The following is an 18514-nucleotide window of genomic DNA, read 5'->3' on the forward strand; positions in this document are numbered from 1 at the left end:
TGTAACTGAATGTGTCTCAGTAGGACATGTTGTTCTTAGATCTACCAGGCAGCTGTTATCTTGTGTTAGGGAGCTGCTATCTGGTTACCTTCCCATTGTTCTTTTGTTTGGCTGCTGGGGGGAAAAAGGAAAGGGGGGTGATATCACTCTAACTTGCAGTACAGCAGTAAAGAGTGATTGAAGTTTATCAGAGCACAAGTTACATGACTTGGGGCAGCTGGGAAATTGACAATATGTCTAGCCCCATGTCAGATTTCAAAATTGAATATAAAAGAATCTGTTTGCTCTTTTGAGAAATGGATTTCAGTGCAGAATTCTGCTGGAGCAGCACTATTAACTGATTCATTTTGGGGAAAAAAAATTTCCCCATGACAGTATCCCTTTAAGGGTCCCACCCTTTCCTGCTTCATTTTTTTTTACTATTTACATTTAAAAAATAATTTGGGATTCTTTTTCTGCTTGCTGCAATACCCTTTTCCATCTCAATTTTAGCTTGTGTCAATGTCAACGCCCAGGCTCCAAGTATTTGAAGCAAATTAATTGCGAACCACTGAATTACAACTTTCATTACAAGTATATAAGTATCTGCAACAATTGTTGTTCAATTTATATTTTTATTTTGCCTTAACTGAATAAGTGGTAAATAGGGATGGGTGAATTTGACCCGTTTCGTTTCAGCAAAAATACGCCTCCGGTGAAATGTCGCTGACAGCCATTAAAGTCTATGGGCATCATTTTTGCAGCGGCCCATCCCTAGTGGTAAACAGAATTACTGCAACGCCATATTTTGACTTACTGGGCAGAAAGCTATTTTTCAACCACTATCTATCATGTGGTAATCCCAACATACCGCAATTTCTTTACAAATCAGCAATCCATGTAAACTATATCCAAATGAATGGCCTGTTTTTAATGAAACCACCCTTTCTTTCTGAGTCTTTTCTACTCTTGTTCTTTACTGATAAAGTTTTGTTTATACATCACAAACTGTTAGATCTTTTGTTAGGAGCCCGTGGCTCATGGGTAATAAAATCCTTTAATGTATGTTTTAATGTGACATTGTGAAATTTTAACCAAACTGTTAAAGATAAATAAAGGAAGTTCCAGAACATACATGTTTAAAAGATGTGTGAGGTGCGGCACTTGATGCAGATTCCTCCAGATACTCATCCCAGTTAAAATCTGTATCTTCAATACTAGAACCATCATCTACAAATGCAAGAAAGAGTGTTAGGGAAGAGCAAATGCATATGATCATCTGTGGTTATGAGAAAGTGTTGGTAATAATGTAGTGTTTTGGGGAATAACGTATTTAAATTACTTCTGAAAATTGCTCTTAGTGATCATGCTCATATCATACTTGGCTTGGCTATGGCAGAATATCTGAATTTTCCCAGTTTAAAAACATAATTTATAATGTAAAAGTAAAGCATACAAAATCTGACAAAATGGTTTCAGTATACTCCTATACACTACTAGCCTTTTGTAATTTCTGAGAAATATTGAAACTTGCATAGAAGAAGAACATTACTAATTACTATCACAAACTAGAACAGGTTTCATTATATGTAAGGCTAAGTATTATTGTATCACAAATTATATGTGGTTAAAAGACATGTAAGACTTAAATAAAATAAGTACGTAGTGGGTTCAGAAAGAGAAACAAAATTGTTCATAAACTGTTTAAAAAAATATTTAGTGGAAAGCCTTATGGCTTTATCATTGTACATTTTCAAATATATAGTAGAATTTAGGCATTACAGTATATGAAGTACGATTCACTATATATGTTATGTTTGACATATACCACAATTTCTACAAGTCTGTATATATCTAAACTGTGTTGTACAAATAGTAAAGCATGGAAACAACATTGTGGTTTGAATGAAATATACATTATAATAATATTCCTCTAGACTTGAAGGAAGGCAGTCCATGTATTTATAAAAAAAGGTCACATGTATAATCCTATCTTATCTCTGCAACTTCTGTTATAGATGGCAGCAGACAATTATATAGCTATACAACAGCTGACAAAGCTCTTTAGCCAATCTGCCTGCCAAGTAAGCTATTTATTCTTTATCTATGCTTTATCTAAAGGATGGACCTATATCTGTCCTATGCATGGTTCACTTTATCCAGATATTTATTTTAAATGCAAGGCTCACTTCAGCCACATAATTGTGGATATAAAAAGATTGGTACTTATAAGCACTTTATATTCCCCACCATCATACTGGGAATATGAGAGTTGGGTTACCAAATGATCCTTGTATGACATCTGCATTTAGTATATCTCATTACACCATAGTGGGTAAGGGCAAGAGTGAGAGGGAAAGAGGCTGCCCTCTTGAATCACTTGCCGCTCACAACCCTGTATAATATAAGGAGTGATTATCCTTTTTAACTCCCAGTACATGGGGACAAAACAAACAGACTGTAACATGTACCCCATAATCACTAGAAGCTCACTTAACTTACTTGGTACTACATGTCTAACACAAGTCCTTTGACCTCTTGATAATATTTAGAAAGTGTTATTTTATTGAGATAAAGCTCGTATTCTATTTTCATTTTCAAATTGATCCACTTTCCGAAGTACATTTAGAAGCAAGAAACAACTGCTTTCTAAACTAAGATCTGTTGGGCTTAATGAAGTTGTTTGCACATGGATAGGAAACTTGCTACAGGATCGGGTACAGAGGGTGGTTGTTAAAGATACATTCTCTACTTGGAGTATGGTTCTTAGTGGGGGTCCCCCAGGGCTCTGTATTGGGTCCACTTTCATTTAACTAGTTCATTGATGACTTAGGGGAGGGTACGGTAAGTAATGTATCAGTGTTTGCAGACAACACAAAACTATGCAGCCCAATTAATTCCATCCAGGATTTGACATCCATGCAACAAGATCTTGACAAACTGGCAATCTGGGCAGCTATAGCAGATGAGATGTAATGCTGATAAATGTAAAGTCATGCCTCTGGGATGTAAAAATATCCATGCCACTTATAACTTTAATGGGCTGAACTAGGCAAATCCATTATGGAAAAGGACATTGGAGTCCTTGTATATAATAAACTTGGCTGTAGCAAGCAATCCCAGTCAGCAAATAAGGTTTTGAGCTGTATTAAAAGGGGCATAGGTTTGCGGGAAGAGGGTTCTTCCATTATATAGAGCACTGGTGAGGCCCCATCTAGAATATGCCATACAGTTTTGGACCCCAGCGCTCAAACAGGACATTATTGTATTAGAGAGGGTACAGAGAAGGGCAAAAAAGCTGGTAAAATGTATGGAAAATCTTAGCTATGAGGAAAGACTGGCCAAGTTGGGGATGTTCACGCTGGAGAAGAGGCACTTAAGGAGTGACATGATAACTATGTATAAATATATAAGGGGACTATATAATAATGTCTCTAATGCTTTATTTGCCAGAAGGTCTATCCAACTGACACAAGGTCACCCATTCTTTTTAGAACAAAAGATATTCAGAAGGGGTTTTTTTTTACAGTGAGAGCTGTGAAGATGTGGAATTCTCTCCCTGAAGCAGTCGTAAAGGCTGCCATATTAGAATCACAAAGAAAAATTTTCCCCCTCTGAGGCATATTGGAGTGGCTTCAAATTGGGTTATTTTTTGCCTTCCTCTGGCATCAGCTAGCCGTTAGGCAGGTTATATAGACTAAAAAGTTTGAAGGTCTTTTTTCAACCTAACTTACTATGTATGTTATGACTTTAAAAGATCTCTGTATCCAATAAAGCATGTTCTAAGAGTCCTCATTACACAACCAACACATTTAACAGGTGGACACATTCCACCAATATAGTAAATTACATTAATTATTTAAACAGACATATCTTCCCCAAACTGTCAATTTGTATGGTAAGCTCTGGTGAGCAGGGACTGTTTTTTGTCTCTTTTAGCACGTTGTATTTAATGTAGCCAAACTTTTTATTTATTAAAGTATCGATCCATGTTTGTTCTGTGAACTTACTGTTCTATGTAAATGAAAATATATACATACTGTACATATTAACACACATTTCTATTTTACAATACCTAACAACCTGTTCTGACAAATGACAGGTCCCTTGTAAAAGATGTTTAGCTTAATGTTATTCCTTCACATTACTAAAAAACTATTTATCCATAACTCTGGCATTCAGCTCTACTGCACAAGAATTTAAATGCTTGTAAGACAGCATACAGATTCCATTGTATTTGCCAGCTCTTCAAACAAAATTTCCCAGAATAATATCTTTCAGGAAGTACTCTTTTATGCACACTTAAAATAGTATGTTACCAAAAGTGCTAATGATCATGAAATCATTCTATTTATGTTCTTATTTTGAATTATTTTTCTGAACATATTACAATAGTCCTAATATATGTGCAGGCATTCTGTTTGGTCCTTTTGCTTTTGCATAACATACAGTAAAATCACATTATTCTGGATCCCATCCATTTTCATGTTCATCATTAGAGGCAGTTTGTCCCTAAGGCATAGGAACGGCTTTAAGACTTACAAAGAACCTTTTCTTTTACTATGGCATTTCTGCTCTTCTGCTCTGGCATAAGGGAATCCAGTAGCAGTTTTTACTCCAAAGCATGCTAATATAAACTCCAACCAAATACAGTGGTGCATGAAAGATTTGTGAACCCTTTTAAATGTTCGATATTTTTATATAATGTGACCTAAAACATCATCTGATTTTCAAACAAGCGTGAACATCTAGGGAAGATGTCATTTGATCCTTGAACACATATAAAAATGCCACAAACTATAAGACTATAACATGATGTGTCACCAGCTGTGGTGCTTAAAAATTTGTGAATGTTCCTACATTTTTATATGAATGTAACCTAAAACTTCATCTGATTTTCTAAAAGTACATGAAAAAAGCCTAGTTAAACAAAATTATATTTGGTCATGTATTTATTAAAATTTTTTATCCAACAGCATATCTGCGTCTGGCAAAAGTAAATGAATGTTTAGGATTATCATATAATTTGAAGGAGAAATTAGAGTCTGGTGTTTTCAGTCAATGGGATGAAAATCAGGTGTGAGTGAGAGACCCTGTTTATTTAAAAAATGGGAATCCAGCAAAGCCTGATCACACATACAACACATTTGTTGATGTGTATTGTGGATGAAACAAAAGAGGTGCCTAAATTGTTGTTCATGCCCATAAGGTTGGAAAAGGTGACAAGATTACATAGTTGCATAGTTAAATTGGGTTGAAAAAAGACAAAGTCCATCAAATTCAACCCCTACAAATGAAAACCCAGCATCCATACACACACCTCCCTACTTTCACATAAATTATATATACCCATACGTATACTAACTATAGAGTTTAGTAACATAATAGCCTTTGATATTATGTCTGTCCAAAAAGTCATCCAAGCCATTCTTAAAGGCATTAACTGAATCAGCCATCACAACATCACCCGGCAGTGCATTCCACAACTTCACTGTCCTGACTGTGAAGAACCCCCTACGTTGCTTAAAATGAAAGTTCTTTTCTTCTAGTCTAAAGGGGTGGCCTCTGGTACGGTGATCCACTTTATGGGTAAAAAGGTCCCCTGCTATTTGTCTATAATGTCCTCTAATGTACTTGTAAAGTGTAATCATGTCCCCTCGCAAGCGCCTTTTTTTCCAACCCCAACCCTGACAGTCTACCCTCATAATTTAAGTCTTCCATCCCTCTAATCAATTTAGTTGCATGTCTCTGCACTCTCTCCAGCTCATTTATATCCCTCTTAAGGACTGGAGTCCAAAACTGCACTGTATACTCCAGATGAGGCCTTACTAGGGACCTATAAAGAGGCATAATTATGTTTTCATCCCTTGAGTTAATGCCCTTTTTATGCAAGACAGAACTATATTTGCTTTAGTAGCCACAGAATGACACTGCCCAGAATTAGACAACTTGTTATCTACAAAAACCCCTAGATCCTGCTCATTTAAGGAAACTCCCAACACATTTAGTGTATAACTTGCATTTATATTATTTTTGTAGTAAGCGCATAACCTTGTTATTTATCAACATTGAACCTCATTTTCCAGTTTAATGCCCAGTTTCCCAACTTAGACAGATCACTCTGCAATGTGGCAACATTCTGCATGGAACCTATAGTTCTGGACAATTTAGTATCATCTGCAAAAATAGAAACAGTACTTTCAATGCCCACCTCCAGGTCATTAATAAACAAGTTGAAAAGCAAGGGACCTAGTACAGAGCCCTGTGGTACTCCACTAACAACACTGGTCCAATTAGAAAATGTTCCATTTACCACCACTCTTTGTAGTCTATCTTTTAGCCAGTTTTCTATCCAGGTACAAATACTATGTTCCTGGCCAACATTCCTTAATTTAACCAGTAACCTTTTGTATGGCACTGTATCAAATGCTTTAGCAAAGTCTAAGTAAATCACATCCACTGCCATCCCAGAATTGAGGTCCCTGCTTACCTTCTCATAAAAATAAATTAAGTTAGTCTGGCAAGATCTATATGCATAAAACCATACTGGCACATGCTCATAGTATTATGATTTGCTATGAAGTCCAGTATCTTATCCTTTATTAACCTTCGAAAAGCTTTCCTACCATGGACGTCAGACTAACTGGCCTATAGTTTTGAGGCTGAGAACGGGATCCTTTTTTTAATAGAGGCACCACATTAGCAATTCGCCAGTCTCTCTGCACTATGCCAGACCTCAATGAATCCTGAAAAATTAAGTAAAAGAGGTCTGGCAATTACAGAGCTAAGCTTGCTAAGTACCCTGGGATGAATACCATCTGGCCACGGACCTTTGTTAATCTTAACATGTTCTAGTCTCTTTTGAATTTCCTCATGTGTGAACCATCATTCATCATCATTAGATTAGATTATCTCTAAAGAGTTTGGACTCCACCAATCAACAGTCAGACAGATTAGTGTAGAAATGGAGGTTTAAGACCATTGTTACTCTACCCAGAAGTACTTGACCATAAAAGATAAGCGTCTAATATTCTGAGAGGTTACAAAGGAACCTAGGGTAACTTCTAAGCACCTGAAAAAGCCTGTCACACATTCACACATTGGTGAACACCAAAACACGGAACGGCAAAGGTGTGTATGACTGGGTAACAAGGAGAAAGCCACTGCTGTCCCCTCAAAATATTGCTGACAGTCTAATAGTTTGCTAAAGATCATGTGGGCAAACCAGAAGGACACTGGTAGAATGTTTTGTGGACAGATGAAGCTAAAATAGAACTTTTTGGCTTAAATGAGGAGCTTTACATCTGGAGAAAGAAAAACAGTGCATTCCAGCATAAGAACCTTTTCCCATTTGTGAAAAAGTTTTCTGATTTGGGCCTGTTTTGCTGCATCTGGTTCTGAAACACTTTCCATCATTGATGGAACAATGAATTGTGAACTATACTGATTCGCTTACTTGTGCCACACGCAGAAATGTTATTGGATAATTTTTTTTCAATAAATACACAACCAAATATAATAATTTGTGTTATATTTGTTTAAGTAGGCTTTCTTCATGTTCTTTTAGGACTTTTGAACTCTTTGAAAAGCAGATTATGTTTTTGTCACATTCATATAAATCACAAACTTTCAAGCACCACTGTATGTTTTCATAGAGGTTTCAAAGGGGTTCATTTAATAAACTCACCTGAGCAATACATATCTTTGATACCATGTGTTGGGCTGTTAGATTTTTCCAGTGATGTATGTGGTGTATCTTGATTACACCGTATAATAAGCATCCTGTTCTCCATTATCCAAATTTAACTTGTTTTGTTCTAGATCATCATAAGGCAAAGTCTCCCTGTAAAAAGGGACAAAATGTTCTTTTTAAAATGTATTCTAAAAGCAATATGCAAAAACTCCTATTAAAATCAAAATAAACTCTTAAATACAAAAAAGGGGGAATTAATAGACACCTACAAAGTGAATTTATCTAAAACACACTGGTATAGCACAGATACACTAAAAGAATCAGGCACACTCTTCACTCCCATCATTAACCAGACACGTCAACTGGACTTCAAATTGTTAGCACAAATTAGTCTGATTTGGGTTGAAAATTGTCAGGCGTATCTTTCACTTGTGATCACAATTACACTACAATTATGGTGGATAAGTGTTGGGGGGAAAAAGCATGGCAATTGTGCTCAAAACTTCACTTAGCCCTCTGTGGTGCAGTAAGTACTGCACTACAAAATTACTTACAAAATCATAACCAGTTCATCAAAATTGAGATCATGAATATCATTAGACAGAAAATTATTTATGATAATACACACATATCATCCCCAATTAAAAACATAAAGTTAGACATTATAGGAGCAGTTTGTCCAGCACCCAATATTGAAGGATAGTAGTAATGCGTGGGTAGACAAAAAGTCTACCTACACCTGCTTGCTCCAAACCTGCATCCGACCTGAGCCCTACTGCACTTCTATTTATAGACCCACACCAGACCCGCATTATGTCACAAAAGGGGTGGGGCAGGCACGTCTATAAATAGTGGCTGCCGAAGCACAAGCCGTACAGTAAGGTGGCAAACAGTGTGCAGATGTCGAACATGCCCGAACCCCTGGTTCTCACAGGTTTGTGTTGAACCGTACATCACTAATGGACACTAATGTTAAAACATTAGACTACCTTTTTATCTCACCTGCTTAACCGCTAGTCTTTCCAGAGCAGATACCTGCATCTGAAACCTTTAGAATTTTAGGGGATGTATAAAATTCTACTGTATTCCTCATCTCTATATCATGCTGAAAACAGCTTGTGGCTATAAACATAAAGTCCTCATTTTGGATCATACTTATGTTGCTGGAGCAAGAAATATTAATATAGTAGTCATGTGTCCAGCTTTATAACATAACCAAGCCAACCCCACACAAATAGCTTGAAGTGCATTTGCAGTTCAGTAATCCATACTATGACAGTGTGGAAGGATATTTAAAAATGTTCATACATTTCTGCATATTCATATTTAATGAATAATCACTTGGCACACTGGGTCATTGCAATGGCAATCTTCCTTCAAATTCCATATGTTAATCCTGTATACAGCACAGCCATAATTTAAATTCAATTGCATTATAACAGGTTCAACACAATGGGAGCCCTATTCTTAATTCCTGGTCAAGGCAAATGTTGGCTTTCATGTGCTCACATGAGTTGTGGTTTGGCTTCTTGCACCAAACCGGGAACAACCAGAAAAAGAATGTATGGTGCTAGTATAGATGGGAGAGAGTAGGAACAAGCACACTGTAATATGACTTTCTATGGATGCAGTTCTGCACATTATAAATAAGCCCTTTTATAGCATATCCAGAGATATATTTACACAAAAAAGTAATTATTTAGACAAATAACCGTGTAATATACTTTGTAAATATGATACTATGTTTTTAAAACCAGAATGATTCTATATTTCATTACTTGTGTAGTGTTCCAGTACATATTTACAAACCCCATAGGAGTTCTGTACTTGACAATTTCACTAGAATATTGTACATTGCAGTCACAGAGCCAAGTTATTGGAACATACTTTTCCTTTCTGTCTCACACCAAGGACAGGTCAAATGTAGCTGTTAAGGGAGCTTGTTTTAGCTCAACATCTGAAAATACATCACGTTAAAGGGATACTGTCATCGAAAAACATGTTTTTTTCAAAACGCATCAGTTAATAGTGCTACTCCAGCAGAATTCTGCACTGAAATCCATTTCTCAAAAGAGCAAACAGATTTTTTTTATATTCAATTTTGAAATCTGACATGGGGCTAGACATTTTATCAATTTCCCAGCTGCCCCCAGTCATGTGACTTGTGCCTGCACTTTAGGAGAGAAATGCTTTCTGGCAGGCTGCTGTTTTTCCTTCTCAATATAACTGAATATGTCTCAGTGGGACATGGGTTTTTACTATTGAGTGTTGTTCTTAGATCTACCAGGCAGCTGTTATCTTGTGTTAGGGAGCTGCTATCTGGTTACCTTCCCATTGTTCTTTTGTTTGGCTGCTGGGGGAAAAAAGGAAGGGGGGTGATATCACTCTAACTTGCAGTACAGCAGTAAAGAGTGATTGAAGTTTATCAGAGCACAAGTCACATGACTTGGGGCAGCTGGGAAATTGACAATATGTCTAGCCCCATGTCAGATTTCAAAATTGAATATAAAAAAATCTTCTGTTTGCTCTTTTGAGAAATGGATTTCAGTGCAGAATTCTGCTGGAGCAGCACTATTAACTGATTCATTTTGAAAAAAACATTTTTTCCCATGACAGTATCCCTTTAACAACAGTGCACAAAGGAAAATGGTTATTATTTCTTATAATTGCACAGCAGTAATGCTTGAGAGTTGTGCATTCAAACTAAATAGATTTGATACAAAAATGTTCTTCATTTCTGTTGATAATCTGCTTATTTGATTTCATAATACATTTATTGGCTCACATGAAGAAAACTTCTTTATTTTATCCATACAAATCAATTCTCCAGTCATGTATTTTGTACATGCCGTTAATATAACAACACCGAAGACATTGAAGCAAATATACATTTAACTGTCTCTTGTTGCAACAAATTTACTTCATGAGTGTCACCATACAGTTTTTGCTGATCATTGAGGCTTGGTGGAATTATTTTCACAGTCCTTAACAGGATAAATTATTTGCAGATTATTGTGTATTCATTTAGCAAATCTGAAAACGATGTGTGATTTTTATATAATGCTATTTGTGTTAAAAAAACAGATTTCAATTTTTTTAAAAATATATTACCACTGTTTCTAGTTCTTTTTTTTACACTGCCTCCTTGTAATCAGCAATGAGTCGCTTTACAACTTTGCAGTTTAGGGAGAAAAGAAAATAATATTAATAATTAGGCTGCTAAGTTTTGATATAAAAGTACAAAGAGATACCAGACTACTGACTCTTTTTGACTGAGACTGTAGTAGAATAACATTACCAGAGGGTAGATAAGGGTATAATATTTGCTAAGAAACATGCAAGAAGAAAAGTGGCTCCAAATTTTTCAGAATTAAAGAACAAACATTTTCCAATGCTCGTTCATTAACGTTTATTATTCATAATCAGCAGGATGGCACAAACTGGACCATCATGACAAAAATAATGCAGTTAATAATAATAAAATATGGACCTCCCTTTTGGGGCATGTGCACCTGGACCCCTGTTCTGAGTTTTATCCCATACAATTAACTGTATCACTCTTAATTTAATAACTCATTCACCAAACCCAGTTTTCATGTAAAATCCAACAATTACGTTGATTGTATAAAAAAAAGTGTGTCGATTTGAGAAGAAAAATTGCGTTAGAAAGTTTGAAAAACAATTCTGTGTTCTATGTTAAGAAATATTGTCCATTGTCTAAAATAGTAATTTTCCTATTTCTGTAGGATTTTCATTGTTAGTGCAGGTAAAAAATAGATTGTACTGGAGTTATCACATTCACCCTACTGCTGAAAAACATCAATCTATTTTTATAGCCAGCAGAAAAACAGTGCCACCAATTTGCTACAGCTATAAAATATTTGTGTTTCCTTTATAAGGGAAAACTACCCTGCAATTACTTTAAACTCAACAAAACAATTATATTAAATTCAACACAGCAAATCGGAGAGAAACTGCAGGTTTTGCAAAATTGTGCATATGTAACATGTAGCTCTGCATCCACAATGTGGCAACAACTAACTGTTTATGTATATGGATATAAAACCAGGAAAAACAGAGGCTTGCTGAGGAGTGTGCCGTTTAACTTTTTCATACAGAATTACAGTATGAAATACAATGTATTGTTTATGTTAATGTCATTCAAATGAGTTAAGCAATACAACTAGACATATGCAGTAAGCAGAGCAGATGGATCTGCAAAAAAACAACAAAGCATTGCATTTTGCTACCAACAAACAATATGGCAGCTTCTATTCTCAGACTGATAGGGTCCAAAATATATGTAAAAAGGTTAAAAATACACCACAGTAATTTTAGTATACATATTTCACTGCTAAAATATTTTCCCTTTTTCCTAATAAACATTTCTGCTTTCTCGTTCTAATCTAAACAAATTAACAATAGCTATCCACACAGACTAATAGTGTAGAAACGGAATATTATTCCTAATCTAGCCTACTCGTGTAACTGCAATTACAGATATATTTAATAGTTAACTTCCGGCATTAATATCTGACTTACTCTTCGACTTACTCTTCACAGATGCTCTGGTCATCCATTCTCAGTGATTGGTGATTAGAAAAGAAGATGATTCAGATCCCTTGTGCGTTATTGAAAAACCTTTTGAAACTATGCTTAAGGATTTCAGCAAACCAGCATTTCTGTAGAATAGCACCCCTCTGCAGTATGCAGTGTAATGAAAGATGGCAGCACATCATCTAATTACTCTGCCACTATTCCCCTCAACACAGCAAAATGAAATGGATTTAGTAATAATTGTACTGTTTTACAGTAAAAGCAGTGAGCCCTTCATGGTAAAATTGTTTTAATGTTTTTTTGGACAATGGAATTTGGTCTGTATTATAAACTCAAATGTTTGATGAATTAACCTTCTGCTGTCAACATAAGAGCCAAACATGAATTAAAATTCCGCTCATAATATACACATAAAAGCTATTTGTTCTTTTACTCCTTGCACCTCAAAACATGCTCATTCACTCTGTTTCACTCAATAACTTCAAAAACTTAATTTCACTTTTCATTCACTTTCAGACTGGAACCCATGTGCTGGGTAACATGAATGATGATGTAAATGGGTCTATGGGTAATGTTGTATTAAGGTGTTGTGAAATTTATAGTTCATGACAAGACTGTAAATTAATCCAGCCCTTTGGCACTGACCCGATTAATGAGTTGAGGGGTCATACTGGTGCCTCATAATTAAACAGGGAGGAAGATAGAGCAGGGGTGCCCAGTTTTTGTCACCTCGCGATCTACTCTTGCAACCTGAAGCCATCATGAGATCTACCTTAAGAACTCATAGCAGTATGGCACATGTATAAATACCCCCAATACCCCAATTTTGGAAAATACATTGAAGTCTATGGGCGACTTTTATGTGCAACAATTTTTTCCACGGTCTACCAGGAACTTTAAAGTGATCGACTGGTAGACCACAATCAATGTCTTGGGCACCCCTGAGTTAGAGTGTATGGCAGACAAAGGCAGAGTCCAATAATGAGTCAGTAATCAAGGAGGCTACAGGCAATGTCCAATAATATGTCAGCATTTAAAGTAGACAGTATCAGAAGCCAAAACCAGAAAATGTATCACAGAAAACACAGAAGGTGGTTCTCATCCCAAAAATCAGCCAATTTGCTGGCCTCTGTATGAGCCTGGGTGCAAACATACAGAGCAGATTTCAGCTGATTCTTGGGCTGCACTTATACACAGGCTGAAAATGAGCCCAATATGGCATTAGATCTAGACTCAAGAATTCAAGAAACAAGTAACCTAGACTGAAGCAGGAACAAGAACCAAGAAATGAGGATACAGTAACAATAGTTTGGTAGATCCAGCATGGAGCTCAGGCTTAAAAAGGCATTTTACTAGATAACTGTCTCCATTGGAGATAGAGGCTGGTGTTGTACCCAGTTTATTCCTTCCAACAAATTTTGTTGGTCTAACCAACAACCTAAATCCCCTTTACCTCTATAGTTTTTTGGAATTAACTAAATGAAGTGAATACAGTGGTGGAGCTTGGTCCAATATCTGAGGATTTTTTTCTGTAAAGGTCTTATCTGGCAAATGTGATGGTTTCTAATGAGGCAACCATGAATCTGAAGAAGCAGTTACCTGCCTCATTTAAGAGAAGGCAATTGATGCTGAATTGGCTATAGGTAATGGCTTTATGTTGCCATAGTGCACTGCATCTCCTTTGATTAGAGTCAGCTTAGTTGTTTCAGAAGTTGGAGGTCCGATAGGGGAGAAAAGGTCTGTTCTGTGTGGTCCAGGTGTAAGGGCCCGAAGGCGCAGCAGTAATAGTTGTGGACCAAAGAGGAGACAAAAACCAGGTTCGAAGTACAAAAGGGTTTATCCAGAAGAATCGTCAGGGTACAGGCAAAATATCAGTTCAGGCGGCAAACAACGGAGTCAAGGAAACAGGCAAAGATCGGTACACAGAAAATCAGTATTAGAAATCACACCCAGGAACACAAGTCAATGGAACCTATAATTGGGCAAGGAAGAAAAGGGCAATGGGGTTTAAATAGTCCATGGCTTGGCGCCGAAATGTTGACGCGCTGGCGTCAGACGCAGACGCCAGCGTCCCCACGCTGACGCCCTGACGCCGGCGCCCGATTCTGACGCCGGCGTCCGTTCCGTCGCCGGCGACCAATCCCAGATCGAGAAGACGCTGATGTCACAGGACAGCGCCCAGCAGGAGCCATGCGGTGGAGCAGAAGGTCGCCATCTTGGACGCCATCTTGGGTGAGTGTCATAGTTTCCATTACAGTACCCCCTTCCCTAGGGGGGGCCTCAGGACCACCGGGACCAGGACGAGAAGGAAACTGTTTGTGGAACCTGTGGACAAGGATGGGAGCATGAACGTCAGACTTCCTCACCCAGGAGCATTCCTCAGGACCGAAACCCTTCCACTCAATGAGATATTGGAGAGCACCTCTGGAAAAGCGAGAGTCCAAGATTCTGCTAACTTCAAACTCCGAAAGATCATTGACGACAACAGGAGCTGTGGAAGAAGAAGAGGGAGAAGAGACTGCGGGTTTAAGGAGAGACACATGAAATACATTCGGGATCCTCATCTCAGGCGGAAGAAGAAGACGGACAGCCACAGGATTGATGACCTCGATGATGGGAAAGGGACCGATGAACTTAGGACCAAGTTTAGGAGAGGGAATCTTGAGGCGAATATTTCGAGTAGACAACCAAACCTTATCACCAGGAGAGTAAGTTGGTGAAGCAATTCTCTTTTTGTCGGCAAAAGAAGAAGCACTTTTTTCCAAATTAGCGGCCGTAGCATGCCAGATGGCCATCATATGGGCTGCTTGATCATTGGCGGCAGGCACGTTGGTAAGTAGGAGGTCCTGAGGAAATGCCAAAGGGTTTAAACCATAAACACAGAAAAATGGAGATTTCTGGGAAGAAGAATGAAGGGAATTGTTGTGGGCAAATTCCGCCCATGGAAGAAGGTCCGACCAGTCATCCTGACACAAGGACACATGACAACGTAGAAACTGCTCTAATGCTTGATTGACACGTTCAGTGGCTCCGTTGGACTGAGGATGGTAGGCGGAAGAAAATTGAAGAGAAATATTCAAGGCTTTGCACAGTGACCTCCAAAACTTAGACACAAACTGAGGACCACGATCAGACACGATTTCAGCAGGAAAGCCATGGAGACGAAAAATATGTTTGATGAAGAGTTCAGAATGTTCCGGAGCAGATGGCAATTTGCGGAGAGGAGTGAAATGAGCCATCTTACTAAATCTGTCGATCACCACCCAGATGACAGTGTGGCCGGAAGAACTTGGAAGATCGACAATAAAGTCCATGGCAAGATGAGTCCAAGGTCTAGAAGGGATGGGTAAAGGCAACAAAAAACCCTTTGGGGGAGAATGTCCAGACTTAGAAACGGCACAGGTGGAACAAGAGGAAACAAAGTCTTTAACATCCTTCCTTAAAGATGGCCACCAAACCAGACGAGACAAAAGTTCAGTAGTTTTTTTAACCCCAGGATGACCGGCCTGTTTAGAATTGTGAGAATGAGACAAAATGGCAAGACGAAATTCAGGAGGAACAAAAGCTAGACCCAGGGGAGTCTCTTCAGGAGCAGAAGCTTGAGCGGAGAGAAGCTGAGGAGCACAGGCAGGAAACAAGGCTGCGATAATTTTGGAAGAAGGAACAACAGGTTCAGGGTCCTCGGAGCAAGAATCCTCAGGAATGAAGCTTCTGGATAGTGCATCGGCCTTCCTGTTTCTGGACCCAGGGCGAAAAGTAATGACAAAATTAAAACGAGAAAAGAAAAGTGCCCACCTGGCTTGCCGGGGATTGAGGCGTTTAAGGGACTGGATAAATTCGAGATTCTTGTGATCAGTAAAGATCGTTACCGGAATAGCGGAACCTTCTAATAAGTGTCTCCATTCTTCTAAGGCCAGCTTAACAGCAAGTAGCTCTCGGTTGCCAACGTCGTAGTTCTGTTCTGGGGAAGAAAATTTTTTTGACAGAAAAGCACATGGATGAAGTTTACCATCAGAAGAAGATCTCTGGGATAACACAGCTCCAGCACCGATGTCCGAGGCGTCAACTTCGATGAAGAATGGTTGAAGAGGCTCGGGGTGTCTAAGAATTGGAGCGGAGGAAAATGCTTCCTTGAGAGACTTGAAGGCTTCCAAAGCTTGAGGGGGCCAGTGTTGAGGTTTGTTTCCACCACGGATCAAAGCAAGAATTGGAGAAAGTCTGGAAGAAAAGTTTTTAATGAACTGTCTATAGTAATTTGCGAAGCCAACAAACCTTTGAACAGCTTTAACGCTGGTAGGAAGAGGCCAGTCCAGGATTGCGGAGACCTTGGCCGGATCCATCTTGAAGCCGAGAGAAGAAATAATATAACCAAGAAAAGGAATAGCAGAGACTTCGAAGATGCACTTTTCCAACTTGGCGTAAAGATGATTTTTCCTCAGTCTGGATAGTACTTCACGTACTTGGTTGCGATGTTCCTGGAGGTCCTTAGAAAAAATAAGAATATCATCCAAATAGACGACCACACACTGCCCCAATAAATCTCGAAAAATGTCATTAACGAATTCCTGGAAGACCGCAGGGGCGTTACAGAGACCAAAAGGCATGACCAGGTACTCATAATGACCATCGCGAGTATTGAAGGCGGTCTTCCACTCGTCCCCCTCACGAATCCGAATGAGGTTATAGGCCCCCACGAAGATCCAACTTAGTAAAAAGGCTGGCACCCCTGAGTTGATCGAACAGTTCAGAAATGAGAGGAAGAGGGTACCTGTTTTTAATGGTGATTTTATTAAGTCCTCTGTAGTCAATGCAGGGCCGCAAACTACCATCTTTTTTTTCAACAAAGAAGAACCCCGCTCCTGCAGGGGAGATGGAAGGACGAATAAATCCTCTCTGAAGATTCTCCTGGATATAGGACTTCATAGCAGAAGTTTCCGAGGGAGAAAGTGGATAGGTGCGGCCACGAGGAGGCATGGAACCGGATAAAAGTTCAATAGGGCAGTCGTATGGACGATGAGGTGGAAGATTCTCGGCAGAACTTTTATTGAAGACATCGGCAAATGCTTGATAGGCAGAGAGAAGAGAAGGTTTTGAAGACACAGAAGAAATTTTAACGACAGGAACAGCGGGTAAACAGTTCTGTAAACAAAATGGGCTCCACCTGGAAACTTGTGTAGAGGCCCAATCAATAACAGGATTATGGAGACACAACCAGGGTAGACCTAGAACAACTGGAGTGGAAGGGCAATCGATAAGAAGAAAGGACAGTCTTTCCAAATGCATGGTGCCCACCTTGAAAGAGAGTTCTTGAGTAGACTGCGAGATGATAGCAGAAGACAAGGGACGATCATCAATCGCCAGGACTCGAAGCGGATTCGCCAAGGACTGGAGAGGAATGGAATGGTTTTCAGCGAACACTCGGTCCATGAAACTGGGAGGAGGAAACGTTGAGCAGAAGAATGGGGAGAACGACAAATCCCACCCAGGTAAGTCTCCCCAAACTTACCTAGGCTTTGGCGTTTCCCGGCTTCACTGGGCATTCATGAGCAAAGTGAGCTTTGCCCCCGCAATAGAGACATAACTCCGCCGCCCTTCTCCGATTCTTCTCCTGTTCGGAAAGACGGGCCCGTCCGATCTGCATCGGTTCCTCTGCTGGTAAAGAAGAGGAAGAAGCAGAAGCCGCAGGAGGTGGAGAGGGCGAGATGTAAGCAGGATCGTAGAGCAAGGGTCTCTGGAAACGGGGGGCCAGGATAGGCTGAAATCGTGAATTCCTCTTGGAGCGTTCTCGGTCTAGTTCGACCTGGAATTCCCTCTGGCGGGTATCCACTTTCACGGCCAGGGCGACCAGGTCCTCCCATCTGGAGGGAATTTCTCGGGACACCAGGTCGTTCTTTATCCGCATAGCTAACCCATTGTAAAAGGCTGCATGGTAACCATCGTTGTTCCAAGAAGTCTTCGCCACCAGAGTGCGAAATTCTATGGCATACTCGGAGACCGAGCGGACGCCTTGCTGTAGCTGGAAAAGCCTAGCGGAGGATGCAGTGGCACGACCTGGAGCATCAAACACCGTACGGAGTTCTTGGACAAATGCCCTGGCGTTGTCAATCAGTGGATCCTCCTTTTCCCAAAAGGGTGATGCCCACTCCAAAGCTTTTCCCTGTAGACGGGTGATTATATAACCCACTTTGGCACGTTCAGAAACGAACTGACCTGGCAGCAGGGCGAACTGAATCTCGCACTGGTTGATAAAGCCCCTGCACGCTTCCGGATCACCGCTAAAAAGAG

At 39.3% G+C, this 18514-nt stretch overlaps 1 protein-coding gene across 4 annotated transcripts in view; it reads right to left on the minus strand.

The window, feature by feature from the left end:
- Positions 1-18514, minus strand: part of sfmbt2.S (Scm like with four mbt domains 2 S homeolog) — a 121419-nt gene that overhangs the window by 71585 nt on the left and 31320 nt on the right. For all 4 annotated transcript variants that reach the window (XM_018255712.2, XM_041588457.1, XM_018255713.2 and 1 more), the window contains exons 2-3: positions 7667-7822; positions 1115-1209 (exon numbers count right to left, since the gene is read on the minus strand). In XM_018255712.2, the coding sequence (XP_018111201.1) occupies positions 1115-1209; positions 7667-7772 (201 nt within the window). In that variant the 5' untranslated portion in view covers positions 7773-7822. The remainder of the gene's footprint in view (positions 1-1114; positions 1210-7666; positions 7823-18514) is intronic.

Source organism: Xenopus laevis, chromosome 3S (assembly GCF_017654675.1).
Source record: "Xenopus laevis strain J_2021 chromosome 3S, Xenopus_laevis_v10.1, whole genome shotgun sequence".
Taxonomy (NCBI): Eukaryota; Metazoa; Chordata; class Amphibia; order Anura; family Pipidae; genus Xenopus; species Xenopus laevis.